General features: G+C 30.8%; 1 protein-coding gene across 2 annotated transcripts in view; it reads right to left on the bottom strand.

The window, feature by feature from the left end:
• The window catches only part of LOC129960315 (cyclic nucleotide-gated cation channel alpha-3-like), a 121304-nt gene that overhangs the window by 77301 nt on the left and 23479 nt on the right, over nucleotides 1-20524 (bottom strand). For both annotated transcript variants that reach the window (XM_056073672.1, XM_056073682.1), the window contains exons 2-5: nucleotides 11883-11920; nucleotides 10214-10340; nucleotides 7711-7773; nucleotides 7123-7200 (exon numbers count right to left, since the gene is read on the bottom strand). In XM_056073672.1, coding sequence (XP_055929647.1) covers nucleotides 7123-7200; nucleotides 7711-7773; nucleotides 10214-10340; nucleotides 11883-11899 — 285 coding nt within the window. In that variant the 5' untranslated portion in view covers nucleotides 11900-11920. The remainder of the gene's footprint in view (nucleotides 1-7122; nucleotides 7201-7710; nucleotides 7774-10213; nucleotides 10341-11882; nucleotides 11921-20524) is intronic.

Below are 20524 nucleotides of genomic sequence, written 5' to 3'. Positions count from 1 at the left end.
TGTAGTTCTACGTCAAATTCTGATTTCAATCGATCCAAGCAAAGAGTTTCAACATACACATTCGGAGTTCTGGTACCTAATAATCACATCCCAGCGATTCATGCCTCCCACTCAAAAAAACACAATCTCTTTCGCATCTATTGTTTGCCGATGGCTGGCTTTTAATTATAAAGAAGCGTACTGAATATACGAGAATATTTCAAAGAAACCACTCATGCGTGGTGCATTAACCGCATGTCAGTAATTAAATTCCGCTCGCTAAATTCAATCAAAACATTATATTCAAGCCAAAAGTTGCTATTTCGTAACTATTGTTTGCCAACACCATGCAATTAATCCCTAAGTACCGATTTTCTTTGTCATACTACGAAGCACATAACTGTCAAAACCTGTGCCCTCGTGGCATTTACGGCTTTGCTCAAGATCCACAATTTTATGCAGAGTTGAAGGGAATAACACCATCATTAGAGAGCATTCAAGAAAGATTTGTGGAGGTCACTCAAGATAACTCTGTTGTCTCTTAACAAGAAATCTTATAGACTTAAAGTAAACTAGGGGCTCTGCACCGTGCTCGCTTATGCTCGCCAACCCCCAGGAACTACTGATCCAGTTCCTCTCGGATCGCTTCGCCCGCTCGCCATCTGCTAAACCAATTAAGTTTAGCAACAGATATATTCAGATTCAATTTATTCCAAAATATGATAAAACAATGAAAGAAAAAAATGTTAATCAAAAAGTACACTCGCAAAAATCACCTGCATCAAAGTATGCAGATATTTCTTTCCATGCGTTTATCAGTGGCTTCACTGATATCAAACACAGATAACTGATCATCACCTGATTTGTTATGACCACTGTATAAAGGAGAAATCATGGGGTATAACCATGTGGTATCGGACCATGAATCCGATAGCAATATGGTCCTATACCAGGAGAAGGTTTAATTTGAGCTCCCATGGAAGCAAAAGCTAAAGCAGAATTATATTCTCTTATATACTTCCGCATACACATAAACGTTTAACCCTATTTCGTTCATTACGTCTGGATCTTCTTATGAACGATTCTTGAGCATTTTCATTCGACCTGTCTTCTATTTTTTCGACGATTTCGTTTTAAAATCGATACGGCACGACTTAAATTCATCGTAAAAATTTTCCACCGTTTTTTGACCGCTGATTTTTTGTTTAAAAAATTTTCAAATCTATGCAAGAATAGCGTTTGCTTGAAATCTTATGAAAGCGGGTATTGATGTTCCCAAGCGAGGTCGAAGTGTTGCCAAACGACGATTAACAATTCGACCTGATTTTGCTTCCACAGAAGCGTTTTATATATATAATATTTATTATACAATTTTCTGATTTATTGGTTGATTTATTCTTTGATATCTGAACTTTTCTACTTCAAACAAAAATCGAGCACATTTAACTACAAAAGATTGTTCCAAGAGAATGAAGTCTCAATCCATATCTGTGACCTGGGTTTTTATTGTTTTACCACCAAAAAAATGCATGGAGTTAATGCAATTTCGACCTCAAAAGCCCTTTGCTGACAGATTCATCGAGTAAATGAGGCATGAATGTTATAATGATGCTTAGAAACTAATAATTGCATACTGAAATAATTTTTACAACATTTTTTTTGTTTACTTGGAGAGAATGTGCGATAGAAATTGCTAACTGATTTCGATAAAACAAATTTTATTATTTTTAAGAAAATGAAGGCTTAACAGTTAATGCTATAATATACAAAAAGGGTGTTTAAAATTATAAATTGTAAGCTGTTAATTTTCATCGCATTTTACGATTTTTAAGACACATATGGAAGTTGAAAATATCAATTTTATTCACTTTTCCCTCTCACCCTACCTAGAAAATTCATAACTTTTTCGAAGCGTAGTGGGGAAAAATATAGTTTTCTTCATCCCATGCTAGTGTACATCAAAACCAAAAGCAGCACCAATTTATTATATCAAACTAAGTAAAATAAAACTCTTTAATTTCATTTTTCTTATTAGATGCTTACGTCTATTGCGATTTGCAAATTAGCTGTTTGATCCGATTAGAATGTATATCTTGTGTATATTAAGTCAAATTTATCTTAAATTAATACAGAATTATTGAATTCACAAAAAACGATATTTGAAAAGGTCACAGAAACCTTTTTCTTACATTTAATTTTCAAGAAAATATCATGTTTTATATTTATTACATGCAGACACTTACTGAAAATTACAGATTTTTTAGGTTTATTTTGCAGTGCGAATTAAACTTTAAATTTGAGCGTTTACCAGCATGATGAAAACACGCTGATAAAATATTTTTTTCAATGCACGCATAACAGGCTCGTGCAGGTTTTATTTTATTTTTATTTTGTGTAAAATATATTGTTGAAAAACATGTTTAAAATTTTTCAATTGAAAAAATTAAATGCAAAAAAATCGATATCATTGAAAAGGTAAGTTTTTGTATTTTAAGATGGTGTAAAAACACTTTTATTTAAATATTTCATGTAAAAACAAGCCTGAGAACTCCAAAATTTCGCTTAAATTTCGATTTATTAAAATTTTAATTAAAATTTCACAAACTCTGTACATTTTACATCTTTCAAAGTATGTAAGTACCAGTTTGGTAGCTTGAAGTCGAACGGTTTTGTCTGTAGAGCACCAGTTCATATATAAAAACACATTCATCTTTATTATAAGTAGAGATTAAAACTCATCAAACAATGCAATTTTCGATAAGGACATCCTAAACGATTTTTGCGGTTTGGCATTTAGGTTTACTCACTATAACAGAGTCAAAATTTCTTCATGCACTAAATGAGGAAATAATATTTGGAGTTATACAACGGTAGTAGCTTTATCTCATTTTGACAATATGTTACAGAGATCTTGTGTTTTCTGTTTGTAGTAGAGTCATCAAAATATATTTTCTATTGGTGTAGTGATTTCGTACTGATAAGCAAGTGATTTCTTTCAAGTGCCACCGAAAGTTTAAAAAACATCTATCGATATTCTAGAAGGATAAATGTTCCATTATAAACATAGGTTTCACACATGACGTTGGAACTAAATACATTTTTAACATTTTTTTCAACGATTTTCAGTTTTTTAAAACTATTTTCAATTTTAAATACATAATTAACTCATGATTCACACATTTTTCTAAAAGAAGTATTATGCATTGCTCTCTGTGTTGTTCGCTATTCCTGTATTAAATCTGTTTTGATAGATCATGTTTGTAATGACTGTGCTGATTAAGAATCACTTCCGATGTGCTTGTCGTCATTTTTTAAACATAAACTGTAAATACAAATTCGATATTCACAGAGAAATATTTTCCGTTTATGGTAACTTTTTGAATCAAACAAAATACAGCAAAATGGTGTCACGGAGACAGGAAATTTATTCGGCACAAAGCAGTAAATTATCCGTGTTCACAGACGAACTTCTCAAAAACTTTTGGAAGCAATCTGAGTAAATTGATTCCTCATAACGCAATAGTACCGAAAGTGTCTAAGACAACTGTACGATGCTAGAAGATGTGTTCACCTAGACGGATTGTTAACCTGTTACCTAAAAATATCTCGGATATGATCGTCATAGATTTGATAGTAAAAATTGCAGCAGAAGTAGAAACATTCAAGTATATTGGCAGAATGTTTAAGAAATAATATATATATATATATATATATATATATATATATATATCACACTTTAGAAATAAATTCCTAGTAGCATTAAAATTTTGTTTTTTTCTTCAGACGGAATCTCCTCTCTTTATATTGTAACGAACGCTCAAATCAGTCACTAAAATTGGAGCAAAATATAGTGATCCACTAAAAAAAGATAGCAATGCCAAAAGAAAATTTTAAAGGGCTATATTATGAATCAGTATTTTCAATCAATATCATGGTAGTATTTTCAAGGTAGTTTAATTTGTAATTAATTCTGTTCCACACACAAAAAAAATATACTTAAATTTATTGAAACTCCTTTAAAATATAATTTAAATTTCAGAATATTATATATTTTGGAATATTTTTAAATTTTCAAATAAGCTTGCAGATTAGTAAGGATTTTTTTTTCTCCTGGAAATTGGCTGACTGGAGGAAAACAACTCTGACAGGCTTTGTACCGAACTATTCAGAAATATATTTAAAAATTTTGTTCTTTTTTTTAACTTACTTTATTAAAAATTACATTTTATTTCAGTTTTATAGACGAGATACTGAAATCAACGCGAATGAAGCCGGTCCGAGGTTAAATCATTTGTAATTTCAGTTTGTTGGATATTAATTACTTAAAAATCTGATCATATAATAATTTTTTTACATTTGTGGAATAGAAAATCACATTTTCCAAAACTTCTACAAACTTATTACAGCTCTGAGGATTGCGAATAAATAGAAAAACCTGACAAGTAACTAATATGCAGCAAATGTTTGGTCAGAAAAAATTGTTTTGAATAAAAACAAGCCGTTGTGTCTTTATTTTTCGAATAATTATCGTAGAATAATTGAAACTGCACTGAAATATTCAAAGTGCGATTTGCAGAGTATTACCTTCTAATAAATTATCTCCAATTCAAATTTTATCAATTCGATATTTGCTTATTTCCAGCAGATTTTCCTGAGGACTGCCTTTTACATATTTTTCAAAAGATATATAAATATTATTGAGAATATAAATATTATTGAGGTGATTCTTAAAGAAGTATACAGTTTCAATGCACTATAAATCAAGAACAATGCAAGATATTTTATGTCACCTGTAACAGAATTTTATGGGATTATTTTAAGTTTTGTTAGAGACAGTCGCATATGTTCTACGTGCGACCCCTTAGAGAGGCCTTAACTTTCTTTCTGGACACCGTACAGAACAAATTTATCTTAGGGAAGTCTCGCATGTGTTTTACTGTGAATTTGTGATTCTCTCAACCCAGAAAGGAACATTGTGCTTTTGTACCTACCGATTGATATGAAATGTTGCTTCATCGATGAAAACTAAGTGATCGGCAAAATCATCATTTTCAAAACGATGCTTATAGGCATAAAATTCAAATATCTTTTGTTTGCTAAAGTCGTTCAGGTTTTGCAACACCAGCACTTTATTTCGAATCATTTTCAGCTTCTTTCTCAAAATTCTTCAGACAGTGGGCTGGGAAATCTGCACTTCATGACTCACGCTCTGCGTTGATTTTTCCGGGTTTCGTTGAATGACGACTTTTTGCGATACATTCAGGACTTAAACCTTTGCACAAACAGCCCGTAGTTTTAAATTTTTCATGCCATTGATAGATATATTTTCTGATTGTGATCGAAAATGCCATTGAACAAGAGTTGCAGATTCCATTTTGCTAAAAACAACAAACAGGACACAAAAAGCATTCTCCACTGTAGACGCTGCCATTTCGATTGACTGGTCACATGACACACATGCTACTGCCTATGTGACTTCTGTCAAGAGCAAGACACAAACTCTAATAGCACATTTACCTTACGATTCGCTAAGGTGGATTGAGTCTTTGACTATTACTATTTAACAGCATCTAAATAGTGTATACTTCTTTATGAATCACCCCGAATAACCGGACAATCATTTGATAGACAGTGTGGCTCTCAGATTACCATAAAGACTCAAGAGGATAAAGATACACTAAATTTGCAAACCTTATTGTACACTACCTCGTTCTATGTCTCGAATAGTTGGAAAGCACCCTGGATACACCATCGATAAGTGAATGGTATGGAGTGATAAGATTTGATTGTGGTTTCATCAGGATAATTATAAGCTAAGAATATGGTATAATCTGTCTGAAATTTTGGATCCAAAATGTCTTCCAAAAGTGCTCTGAATGAAGCTGGTGACTCAATGAAGTCTGTGGTTTTTCCTTTCAGTGATGTTTGAGGATTTCGATACTTGTAGCAGTCACTTTCTATTCACTGCTATCGCTTCTTAATTAAAATATTTTTTTATTTGGCGATCAAGGAGCTTTTTGCTCGAGATGCCAAGTGCTTTTAACGGTGTTTTTTCTTTTCTTCTTCTTCTTCTTTTAATAGAATGCCCTGATTTTAGTCTTCATCGCTTACGTTTTTTTAATTCCTCATCACTGGGCATAGAAAAGCTGTTGGAGAAAAATCCTCACAAAAAAATTTTTTTATGTATTTTTTATAAGCAATTATTTTTTACCATTTTACTAATTGTTTTTTACCATTTAAAGCTCCATAATATTTAAAGTTGTTTAACACATTTCCGTTTCGTTTTACAGTTTTTTTTATAGAATGTTGTGTCTTTTGTTTTTAAACACTTAAACTTGAAGGCTCTTTCAATTTGTTTATAATTTTTTTCTTACGAATCTTATATCTGGTACATTAAAATCATTTCTGTCTCTTGTGCTATTATACTCTACAAACTAACCAACTAACCACATCATAATTATTGTCTCACTACACCTATTTGCATATAATTTCTTGAGTATAACATACCTCTCTTTATGCTTTTGCTCTCTCTGAGTATAAAGTTTACGGAACGGGACAACTACCCCAACCGCTAGCCTCAATCGACTCGCTGCTTTGAGAATTCCTCCTATCTGCATTGGTCAACGAAAACATAGATGGTCGTTTCATCTCCCTTAATTCCCATTGAAAATTTTAGCTTGAGTAAATACTTCATCTGGTACTAGATTCTTGAACTGATTTTTGAGAAATATTAGAATCCGTTTCGCATGGCATATTTCCGAAACATTTCTGTAGAATGCCATATAGTAGAATATCTCATTATTTGATGGAAGTTATCAAGGTTAGAGGAGCGAAAATTCTTTATAACTTATATCGTTAAGATTTAGATTAATGTACGGTTTCTCTCCAAAAACATTGAAATCATGCCAATTCTCCAGAAACTCACCAAACGTAAGTCATCTTGGATGACCAGAAATGGTAACAAACAATTTTTAGGGCTGCAATAGAAATTGACACAATTACATTTGGCGAAAAATCGCCACAAAGTAATTCAACTTTGGTGGTTGTACATTAATCTTAAGTCTAGCCAGTATCTCTAATTCAGTACATCATTTAATTTATCGAAAATTATATAGATGAAACTAGAAAGAAAACTTTACTTACCACCTGACGAATTTCAGGGAAAGCGATGCGAAGGGCTATCGTCCAAGCATTGTACAGAGTAGCCATCGCGACAACAGCCTGAATAAAGAAAAATACATGAAATGTATATATTCTCTATTTTAGGACATAAAATTAGCATATTATTTCACATAAACAATTATATTTAGATACGCAATAAAAGACAATTTTAATAGCATTCCTATATGAATTTTAATTGATATTAATTATATGTTCATTCGAATTTTTGCGCTGAAATTCCATTTATTTTTTAATACATAGAGTTATTCGACTGATCAGAAATTTGTTGATTTTTGTTGTTAACTAAGGAAACGAAATTATTTTACTAATGATTGTAACAAATACATAGTCGTATTAAGCATAGTACTTAAACTTTACCTTTTTTTCCGTAAATGTTACTAAATATTAAAATATTGTATTTAAAATTATTTAAAGTACAGAACATTTTGATATGCTTTAAATGTTAAAAAAAAATATTTTTCCTAATTCAAGGACTACGAGAAAAATCAAGAGAAAATAAAGAATTTTTTCCTTTTTTTTTTTTTCTTTCAAAATATTGAATAAACTTACCGTCCAGTAAAAGATAAGAGCGCTGTCTGGATCGAATACGAATTGGGGAATCTTTCTTTCAGCCTAAAAAGAAAAGAATAAAATATTTCTGTAAATATCCATTTTATTTAAAACATCGTATGTTTACAAATATATATCTATATGAAAATGATATCTGTTTTTAAACTGCATTTATGCAATTTAGAAGTTTAACACAAGAATTTTCACTAAAACATTCGTAATTTTAATTTATGGTCAGATGTTGGAACCATCACTTCAACTGATGTGGGTTAAATTAAGTTTAAAAAAAGAGACAAAAATTAATTTTACTGTTGGCACTGTCTAAAGAAATGATTACAGAAGCAGTTATATGACGTTATAGCTTAGAGTAGAATGAATCGTATTTTTAAATGCCTGCCACAAATTTTAATATGCCTTATCCAAGATTTATACAGTGCAGCAAAAATAATTAAAAAAAAATGCTTTTATAATTACAGAAAACTTCAGTAATGAATTCTCCCTTTTAGCCTGTATTCATTTGACATAACGAAAAACTGTTGCAAGTACTTATATAGTTATGTGATGAATAGTTAGTTTATAGTTTTGTGTTCTGTATTAAGCATATGATAAACTAAAAATTTTCCTCGCAGGTTTTGATTTTTTTTTTTTTTTTTTTTTTTTTTTTATGCGCTGTATCGGATTCCAATGTTTTTAGTTTGAATGCAGTCTTTTTCTGTTTTTCTAAGTTTTCCATGCTTCATTGCTTGAATTCGGAACTGACTAACAATATAGAGAGAGACTCGAACTAGCATAAATTCTTCCGCAAAACTTATGTTATATAAGAATCCGGAGTGTTTAAGTAATAAGAAAAAAAAATGTTTAAAAAAAGACAGTAATGTAAAAATTTTAGAGAATTCTGGATTTTGGAAATGAATTACGTACCAATGATAAGGGTATTGTCATGTGAGCACTAGACCAGCGGTTCAAAATTTTAACCCTTACTAAAATTAAAATTTCATCCCGCATGAGAATTATTTTACCTGCGTTTAAATGAAATAATTATATTTTTGCTTATAAATTCTTGCATGTAGTTTTGTATATTAAGATGGGAATGTATTTTAGAAGTTAAAAATTTAGTTTTTTTTTATGTAAATTAAAATATTTAGTCCAGCCGAAATGCTATGAAAAAAAATTATGGAAAAAAATATATAACAGCAATTTTATTGACTTAAGTTGTTGAGCTGGCTGTATAAAACGAGCCTATAATTTTGCACGTTGGCTTATTATCGTATAAAAGTTTTAACATCTGTTTCTCGCATTTTAAGTTTTTCTTTGAAGTTAGTACCGTTTTATTTAAACACGAAATTCCAATGTTAAAACTTTCTCATCTTCACTCTCTAATTCGAAAACATACACGAATGCAAACTTAGAGGCCTTAATTAGCTCAAAAACTTAAGTTAATAAAATTTTTAGAACAGACGATTGTTTTGGTGGCTAAATAAAATGTCTAAAATATCTTTTTATAGAATTATAATACATATGAACTCAGCTTTCTACTATTTCAATCCTTAGAAGGTACAATGCTAAGTGAAAACACAAGGCTACAACATAATAATAATAATAATAATAATAATGTAATACGACTTAATAATAATACGTACATAAAACATCGATTAATTAGAATTTAGATCTTTATTTAGAGCACTATACAAAATATTTCAATCCAAAACAGAGTAGCACAAGGTGACAGTGAATTTATAATGTATGCCGAAGAACATTGAATATTTATTGATCTATTTTAGACTGCACAGCATAGATTATCATTATTGATATTGATTTTATTGATTTATATGTTGCAGTGAAACCCCGAAATCGGTCAAAACCCGAAATAACAAGGTGAAATACGTTTTAACTGAAAGTGCTAGGGAGAATACGAATCAACTCGGGAAGATGCGTTCTGACACGCTTTATTCGGGTTTTAACTGATTTGTTAGACAATATTATTTGTATCTATGCAAAATTATTGTATTAAACTATACTAAGTCAAACAGTTTTGGAGAAAAGAACCTATCATTGAACTATCACATGAGGAACCCATCATTAAAGAAAACAGAAATACTTTATTTGGATATTGTTTTACACAGTACCGCTATTACAAATTACTTATTTCGACAAGGCAAACTACTGTGACACTTAGAATTGTGTAGAGAACCATTTTTCATGGAGAAACATCTGTTTGAAGAACAATCTTTTTTACAAGAACAACGGACGGACCTTTGTCCTTTTCCAATAGTTCTTTTTCTTGTTGCTATATTTGAGAAATAACTAGGGAAAACCGGTTCTTCCCAGCGTTATCTGAATGCGTTTCCCTAGCGAATTCGGGTTCTGCCTAACGCTTTTAGTTAAAACAGATTTTACCTAGTAACTTCGCGTTTTGACTGATTTCGGGTTTTCACTGCAACATATACATTTCTTGTACAATGTTGATTTCAGATGGGAAAAAAGCATTTAAAAAATCGCCCACCTGTTCAACCGAATTGTGAACGGCTGTTTTGTGCCATCGCGAAGCCTTTGCTTGAATCTGGAATGGGTTGACCGAGGCCGTCGTTGTGGAACTGTTGTTATTGGCATCATTGTCAGATGTACTGTTTCTGAAAGAAAGAAATTGAGAGTAAAGAGAAGAAGTACCTAACTTTTAAAAACGAAGTCAATAAATAATGGGAAATAAAACTTTAGATGTTGGTTAGATTTTCATATACTGAAATATTTTAATCCACATAACTGCATTTTTTGGAATTTTTTTCAGTGCTATTAGTAACAAAATTCAAAGTACAAAACAATAAAACTTATAATTAGTTTATTATGCTAACTTGAAAAAGAATCCTGTTATAAATAGAAATTCATTGATTTCAAACCTTTAAAATATACCAAAAAAACATATTTTAATTTTGTATTGAATTACTTATGAAAATACTCTCTGATTACATCTATATTCAAATTCGAGCATTCCATATTCGAATCAGCAAATGTCTGTATAAATATCCTTCATTATTATGATATCCTTTGTAATTTTTTAATTTAACTGAATAAAAATAAATAAAGACTAACCGGGAGCAGATTTGTTATTTATCAATTTAGATAGCGGCAGAATTATATAATTGTGTTATATTAATGTGAAATATCAAAAGAGGAAAAAAAATGTGGCCTCAATTTTGCTTGTGAATTTCTATCTAAAAACACCTATCATGTTCAAACATAGGGGTTTGTCTTCGTTTTGCTTTTTTAAATTTGATTTTATTTCGAAAAAAATGCAAATTTTCTCTAAACTGTTCAGTCTTTATTAAATCTTTTATAAGACATTATTCATAAATATAATAGCTATATTATGTATAAATTCTAATTAATAAAATGCTTTTATTTCAATTTGAGGAGTTATTTTAAAAACATAATTACGTTCATACCTATTTTTCAGAATTAATAGTAAATTTTTTATTGGATTCAGAGTTTCTCCAAATACTCGAAGCAAATTTATCATTATGTGAAATTTTAGTGATAAATGATATTTTATTGAAGTCGAAGAAATAAGATCAAAAAGAAAATTTTAAATACATCAGGAAATTTATAAACACATTGTTAATATAAATGTAAGTGTGAAAAATAATCATGTTTTTCCACTTCCATTCTTTAAGAGTTTCTTCAAAAAAATGGTGCATATGGTGGCAATGTCATGAACCTGAAATCCCTTTATAAGAAAAATAAATGGCGATTGCAATAAACCTACATTTTACAGTTTACTTTTTATTTCTACGGATAAGTATCGAATTAATATTATGCAATTGATACTTTGAATTTATTTCGACAACATAATAAAATATTTTATAATGATGACGAGGAACATTCAGAGAACTCAGTAGCTTTGAAACTTCCGCAACTAACGATGTTTTTGAATAGAAAATTTGTAAGCAAAAATGCTTTTGATTTTACCTTTATTAATTAGACAAATCTAAAATTATATATAAAAATAATCTGAAAATTTTTGAAAATAATTCACGAAATTTAAAATTATATAAAAATATTACTGCTACTTTTTAGCTGGAATATCTAAATGTGGTGTAAAAGTATTCAAATGGTACACACATCCTAATTCAAAAGTCCTTTGTATAAATGATCATAAAAGATAGGATTGAACTTACGTTGTGGTGCTAGTCATAGTAAGAACGTTCTTTCAAATCTGGAATAAGAAAAAAATATATATAACATTTTTTTTTAACATTTGACCTGCAGCAATTGTGACAAAATTTATTTGAATATGCTTTTTATAAACAAAAAAAAATTATATATATAAAATAATGAAAACAATTATTGACAGATCATTAGATCAATTGAATCAAATCCTCTAAAATGTGTCAGCAAAATTTTAGCTTAAGAAATTATCAGTCTTTCTATAATGTTTTGTATCTAATAGAAACCAAAAACAAAAATGTTATTCAATATGGTGTTTTGTTCTATTTGAAATTAAAATCCTGCGTACAACAGGCGCCAGTATTTTGTTAATATACAATTCTTAATCTAAAATCATTCACTACAAATGTTATTAAAAAAATGAAAAAAAGAAAGAATAAGCAAGAATTGTACGCAAATTTGATTCAAAATAAATAAAATAAAAATAGAAGTTTTCTCTTGATTGTGAAGAAGATTGCGCTTAATATAATCCCGATAAATGTTATAATTCACGTTATATTATCAAAAGTTGATGGTCCCGAACCGACATATTCAAATGTACACAAAAATTATTCATATAGTATGATTACTACAGTTTAATGTTATCAGTTTTGAAGTGAATTATTCATAAATCTTTCATTTTCAACAGCGTTAATGTTTGAAGTTCATGAAATTGCTTGCATTACTTGTAATGAAATATCTGGGATTAATTTTTCACGTGGAATGGAGTTCGCATTCATTCATCTGGATTAGAGTGATCTAGATTGATTTAAATCGATATTTATACTACTAAATCTAGTTTGAAATCTATTGGAAAGCGATAATTCCTTATTGTCTACGACTGAATTACTAAAGCAAAATGGATAAAATAAAGTGAGAATTGATTTGAGAATTAAAGATAAAATTAAAATTCTTAAAAGATATAAACGTTTGTTTAAAATCAATCCACGCAATGATGCGGTGCAATGAAAATTTCACAGCCTTTTGTAAACCCGTGAACTTATTGTAAGCAAATTAAGTAATAAAAGTTAGTGGTTCTGAAAAATCCTTTTTTTTTTAATAACTGATCGAATATGTTGAAGAAACGCTCCAACGAACTCTGAAATGAATCAAGCACATGATATCTTGAAATCCAAAATCACTGTTCAGAAAATTTTAAAATGATAATGCAACTATTGACAATCTATAAGCATTTAAGGAATAATTGTCGATTAGCAATAATGAATAAATTTCTCAACTCGTATTTTTAAAGTAGATTATAGCTAGACTTGAAGTAAACAGGGTTTTTTTCTCATCTCGTGATATGATAAAAATATAATATATTTTACTCGATTCTATTGTTGTTATCAGTCGGTTAATATTATTAAATCCTAAAATCCTACAGGGCTTTAAGTGGCTGATGCTGTACTTCTAAATATGGCACATTTTAGAATCACAATATACTGAAAGAAAAGTGCAGAAAGTATGAAAAACAGCAACTGACTGAATCCAGAGTTTAATGCATATGTTACCGTTAAAGTATAAGTATACCGTTAAAGTATGCAGTTATTTCATAGAATACCTAGTTATTCCATGAAATAACTGATCGTGTCCGTTAAAGTGTGTAATATGTTATTAATTTGACACTTTAATTAGTTATTCTATGAAATAACTAGGTATTCTATAAATTAACTAATGAGAGACAGTTAAAGTGTAAAATAAACAATTTATCTAAAATGAAATTAAACTAATGATAGACAATTAAAATGAAAAAGAAGCAATTTATCTAATTTATGCAGCGGATAAATGGTATTTATGGAAACGTACCATAAAATCATTTGTTACAACAAGGATTACTAAAATGACACTTGGAATTACAAAGAACATTATTTCTAAAACAAAAACATTTTTTATTTCTAAAATAAACAAAAACATAAATGCAGTAGGGGTGGAAAGTAAATGTATTTGTTGTGCGAGACATATGATATAGATTATTTTACACTTTAACGGGCTGCAGATCGTTATTCTATGAAATAACTAGTTAAACCATTAAATACAAGAGAGTTTTACACTTTAACGGACACTATCAGTTATTTCATGGAATAACTAGGTATTCTATAAAATAACGGATTTCATACTTTAACGGTAACACATATATACAGTTTAGCTGAAAAGTAACATACCATTTTCATCTAACTCGTTTTTGAACTATAGTGTTTATGCTTATAAGTACAGATAGAAAGAAATACAATTCAGTACTGCTCATACGTCGCACATTTATTTATACGTTACTATATCACAATACCGATCAGTAAGTAGCACGAGTAACTCCTGCACTTTCATAGAAAATAAATTATCAATTTTTTTTTTACTTCCTCGTATGCGTAATATAAGAAAGTATTGATGATGATGTCATGTCCACGTTACAACGGAAAGAGGGTTGCAGTAGTTTCTGAGGGTAAAGACCATTGAGCCTCCGAGGACAGAAGTTTGACTTCTAGCTCAAATGAAGATGGCACTCACACAACCTCTTTTTTACAAGAAGAGGGGGGGGGCTTTTTCACACACCTCACAGGTAGAACAAGGGCCAGGATAGCTGGTTGGTAGAGCGTTGGATTCGCGTCTCTTAGGTTGCGAGTTCGAACCCCGCCGGCCGAAGATTCCCCGCGTACTTGGTGGCTGACGCGCGTATAAATCTGTCTTGGTCATAAAATCCTCCAAGTCGAGAGTAATACCACTGGGGGTACTGGATCAGGGGTGATCGTTCTCTGATTCAGGTCTAAATTACTATCTGTGAATGAAATGCGTGAATGAAGTCCGCTCCGTAAAAAGGGTTGTGACGTGTGTGTAGCTAAGTCGTTCTCTTGGCCCTAGATGGCGCTACTATAAAAACAAGAGACGCTCCCCCACCGGCTTAAAATCGCTGTTTTCGTAACCGCAGGCTTGTCCATGGCAAGTACCATAAGAAACAAACACAGGGGGAAAAACAACCATGCCCAAACGGGAACTCGAACCCTGGATGCCCAGGTCATGGGAGAAGACGCGCTACCCCTAGGCCCGGAAGCGGCAACGAAAGGACTGTAATGTTCAAATAATTCGAACTCGAGATTTTGACGTATCTCCATGTTTTAGATCACCCAGTAATCGAAAAACACATTTTTGAATAGTGTCCATCTGTCTGTGACAAAGATAACTCAAAAACGCTCTGAGTTAGAATGGATGAAATTTGGTATGTGGTTTTGACACCAAATTAGTAGATTTCGATCAAATTTTGAACAAAATCTCTTTAGAAGAAGCTTTTCTGTCTAAGATTAATTAACAGGATAGCTGCAAATTGAAGAATGCTATATGGATAAAAGTCGTTTATAGAATTAACAACTACAGCGTAGACATCTAGCAAATTTTGAGGTAAATCCAACAAGGGGCTGACCATCTGTCGTTCTGTACTTTTGTAGAAAAATGTTAGACTCGATTACTCAACAAGCAATAACTTAAATATATCAAATTTGAAATGGAATTTTGCGGCTACAAGCTTAAATTTTTGTTTCAGTCGGTTGAGAAAAATGGACCTGAAATACAGATTCGATTTTAGGATACTATTAACCGCATGCCAAAGATTAATTTCCAGATAACTCGCCACTAATGACACAACAGATTCAGCAGAATAGCTAAATTCACGCCAAAGTAAGCCAAATGTTATGCAAGGCATTTTCTTGGATAACACTTTTATTCCGTTGTATGTGAAAAAGTTCTAGGGAGACCCCCCCACACACTAATTTATTTTATTGTTGTTTGAATTCTTAGATCACTTCAATAGTTTTTAGAATTGTAATGACTTCAAACTCTGCTTAATGATTATTATAAGTCAATCGAAAATTGTTTAGGATTGCACGTTAACTTTTTAGACAAAGGAAAAAAGAAATAAGGAAACGCGTTCAGTTTAGTTGTGATAACTGAATTAATAATACAAGATGTTAACTATTCTATAAAATTAAATTTTAATTAAAATAAAATGCTAACTATTCTATAAAATATGCTGATTATTAACTTTAATAATGCTCTTTTCGATGTAGCCTATTACATCAGTGTTCTTCAGAATCGCGAACTCTATTCTAAAATAATTCATATGTTGCTTTAAAATGAGACTATAAGGCTGCACAAGGGGTATCTGAGGACGTTGCTCATGCTTTTATACATTGCTCAGATAACGAGGAAGACATCTCTCTGAACCGATTTCCTTTCATAAATCTTCCCCTCCATACCAACAGAAGGAAGTGTAACAATTTCATATTTATCGTTAATCAGGCCTAATCTTTGATCAAATCCAATATGGAATCTTTTGATCCTGAAATTGAGATCTTATAATTATATCACAACAGCCTAAATGGGACATCAATCTAACGAAATTAAATTAACAAAACAACGGCTAAACAAACCAAGACAAAAAGATAAAATAACTGTCAGCAATATTCTTATCGCCAATGAATGTAAATTGTACCACGGTTGTTAAAAATATTTCAAATTTGAACAAAAAATTTCGGTTTTAGATTTTCAAATTTGTTATAAAAAGATTACAGAATGCTATTAATGCAATAGTAGTTAATATACTCTTCAAATATATCAGTATAATGACACTTAGCCTTAGATAGCACACAATTTCATTTGATGAATTAAACTAAACCGAGATACAAATCTATGGAGATAAACCGTTAGGATGCTACAATAAACTCCACAATTCCCAACAAACGTTATGGCAAGCGTTATGAATCCGCCGATGCATAACTTCGCTGATTGTTCAGTCGACAAAAGTGAACTGAAGTTCCCTTTATAATCAAATCAGTTCATCATCTGCACATAGAATTTCGACCCGATCATCATTCACCCAGACTCGTTTGCAAACTCGCATTCTGTTCCTTTTCCTTTCTCATCCGAATCAAGCTCTGCCATTAAAGGGGACGTTAATTAATTAATATATGGATGCAGATAATTCATTTGTACCTCTGCAATACGCTGGCGGGAAATGGTTGACTGACGTCACTGAAAGGAACCTTCATCACATCTTCTATGAATAGCGAGCACTTCACTGGAGAGATGTATTATGTATATTTTAATGGTATCGGATAATCCTGTTTCTTTCTCTTTGTATGTATATGTACTTTAGCAAAAGAATATATTGTTAATCTCAGGTTTTGAAAGTTCTGGAATAAAAATAAAAATTCGAGATGAATCCTGCTGCTAGACTGATTGATTATGCGAATTAAATTGTGGAATTACCGAATAAAAACCTTAGTATTTATTATTATTTATTAAAAATAATTTAGAATTAATATTTTATTGGAAAGAATTTAGAATTTATTATTTTTTATTAGGAAGAATTTAGAATTTATTATTATTTGTTTATCTGAGTAGATTTATATATTGAGCTATTATTAAAAAAAGCATTTGTGTGATATGTCCAAAACTTTCTGGCATAATCAGTAATAAAGGTGTTATCCTCCCCCCCCCCCCGAAATAAAATCTGATATCATGGACAAGATCACGAATGCCATGTTTGCTCAAACTTTTCAAAAATTTTCTAATCCAAACATGAGAATTGTTTGCTTTATTGTATAGTAAGAAAATCTTTATTTGTGTATTAAATGCATGCTATTAAAGAGCAATAGTTAAGCAAAATCGAGCTTTGGAGTGAATGTGGCATTTTTACTGAAATTAGCTCATGATTATTTGCTGATAGTCGGTTAATACACCAACTCCAGAAAATCTGTGCTTTGGGGAATTTTTGGCGTCAGATTGAAATCACTTTTTGACCTATAATAACTATTGCAGTCACAAGATCACATTCCAAATTTCATTTAATTAAATCATTGTGTTTTTGAGTTTTCCGTTTACTTGCATGAGAAAATAGAAAACGTCAGACGGTCAACGCAGTACCACTAATTTGGTTCTAGATTTGAGAAAGTGCTACATTATAGATGCTAAATGTGTGTACTGTGTCTTATCTATACGGCTGTTTAAATTTTGGTGTTGTCATGTTCACCAGCGCACAGTCAGATAGATAGATACTTTTCTTTCTCAAATAGTTTGATCACAATTTGATAGGAATATACAAATTTGATATAAAGGCTACATACCAAATTTCATTCGTGTCTAGCTCAAAGAATTCATAGACAAACAGTTGAAATTATAATACAACAATTGTAACTGTACATTTTTTTGGATACTTTATATACAAGAAGGTAAAAAGAAAATCAGCCTGCGCAATTCCGAAAGAATAATGCATTTATTCTAAAGAGCGACTCAAATCTAGCGCTGTGTCGTTCAGAGCCACAATCATATCTGATATATATAAATTTCATTAATAATTCATTAAAGTTTGTACTTAATATGTAAATACATCATCAACCATCTTACACATTTTTTAATGCTTTTTAATTTAATGAAATCTCAGGGAAATCAAAAACATTCTTTAGAAACTCTTTGGAAATGTAAAAATTTAAGTAGGATTGCTTTTCTTCCACATAGCCACTCTCCCCGTATTGCTGTACAATATAAATAAGAGCACTCCTTTTCAGCCCCGAATTTTCTGAAGTGTAGTTCATTTTCTGAGAGCTCCACTAATGCTGTAATTAATTAAGACATGTTCTTAAGTCAGAAAAAAAATATCAATTGAATTTTGAAGAAGTATTTTTACTAATGGATTAATTAATGAAACAAAATAATTCTTTATCCGGGATTCGAATATTTTTTTAAATCAAATTTTAATTTTATTTCAAATGCAGAAAAAAAAACTGAAAGAAGCTAGAAAAGTTCAATGTCCTAATATTCTACCATGCGACTGAAGTGCTACAGCGAGCGGTAGGTGTACAAGAAACTTACAGATGCCCCGCGTGCCATTTTTGGAGAGGCTAGGACTTGGAGACAAAATATTAATGAGTTTTTATCATTTCTGAAAATGAAATGCCTCTGGGTGACGAAAAAGCGATGAAATACCCCGAGCGTCATTTACATTTGCTATACTTGGGGATGACTATTGGAGGCAAAAGATCATATTATGCTCCGGTTCAACCGATATTATTTATTTATTCATTCATTTCTGAATCATTACTTTTAATGAAATACGGGCATCTCGAAGAAATACGGCGTCTTATATATAGAGAGAGAACAACTGTACTTACACCAAAAATATTGCAAGAAACTTAAGGATGCATACAATGCAATATTGTTATTATTTTCACTCTGCCTAATTCAAAATCTGAATTTAGGCCGCGGTGGCCTGGTGGTAAGGTCTCGGCTTCGAAACCGGAGGGTTTCAGGTTCAAGACCCGATTCCACCGAAGAACCGTCGTGTAAGGGGGTCTGTTGCACGTTAAATCCGTCCTGACCAAACGTCCTCCCAATGGTGTGGTGTGGAGAGAGGGGTGCCAGCTCAGATGTCGTCCTCGAATTCAATTTTCGTTGCAAAGATGGTTTTAAAAAAGCATTTGATATCAAGCCAAAACCAGGAAAACTAATTGCAATTTGATGGCTTTGGAATAATATTGATTCATTTTTTATTGCCGTCTGTATTTTGTAATAGTAACAATCGTTATATTGGCATGATTTTGAAAGTAATTTTCAACTCTTAGTTCCATCTATAAAATATTTTTGTTGAAATTTATTGAAGGATAATACACTTTTACTTTTAATACACTTTTACTTTGTAATTTAATAATAATCTTATTAAATCTCTTATTTTAAAACTAAGTTTTGGAAACTGATAAAAAAAAATATGAAATTTGGGTCTCTTATAAAATGTCTAAAAAAATAGGAAATGTTTGCTACATTTAATATTTTATCTGCTAGTCCAAGAAATTGCAAATTGTATTCGCTCATTATTACTATTAGCTAGTTGCCCTTGCAAGGTATAAACTTTTGTAAAGGAAAAATTTTTGTAAAGAAAATTCTATTCTAAATTGTTTAGTTTTAAGAGATATAATTGCCTTATTCATAAGAAAATCCTTTTTCATATTTTAAAAGTTGTGACTTTTGGTTTTGTAAGTTTCCTTTAAGTCCTTGCTGGTGACTAGGGAATGTATGTACAATAATTTTAAAACATATTGTATTCATTATTTAAGCACTGTATAATTTTCATTTATAGTGAGAGTCATACATGATACAAAATCGTCTACATTAACTCTTTTATGCTGCCACTGATGTGAAAATATTAAACTTCATGTTTTTAAAAAAAATAGGTCTGCAGGGGAGTCTTCTGTCAATCAGATTTAGTATTAGTTATAGATTAGTTATAAATTTTAGTTATAGATTTAGTTTTCATCATTCTTTAGCGCTTGTGTTTCGTTTCTTAACTGAGTTCACTAAAATAAAATTTATAAGAAACTCATTATCTGCTTATTTCTACATCATAAATATCTCAGGATATCATGATAAGTGTATCGGTTGCTCAAGCCCTAATGTAAATTCATTCTCAGGGAATCAGAGGTTTAATGAAAATTTTCACTAAAAATTTGTCATGCATACTCATTAAAATGTCTTGAATCAAATCCTCTGAAGATGACTCCGTGGGGAAGCTCTAAATGAAGAATACTGATTTAAGTGTTGAACTCATCATGTGACAATTTGAAATATATCTCTAAAT

The sequence above is a fragment of the Argiope bruennichi genome, chromosome 2, assembly GCF_947563725.1.
Source record: "Argiope bruennichi chromosome 2, qqArgBrue1.1, whole genome shotgun sequence".
In the NCBI taxonomy this organism is placed as follows: Eukaryota; Metazoa; Arthropoda; class Arachnida; order Araneae; family Araneidae; genus Argiope; species Argiope bruennichi.
The sequence above is the reverse complement of the archived record's forward strand: the minus strand, read 5'-3'. Positions and strand labels throughout refer to the sequence as shown.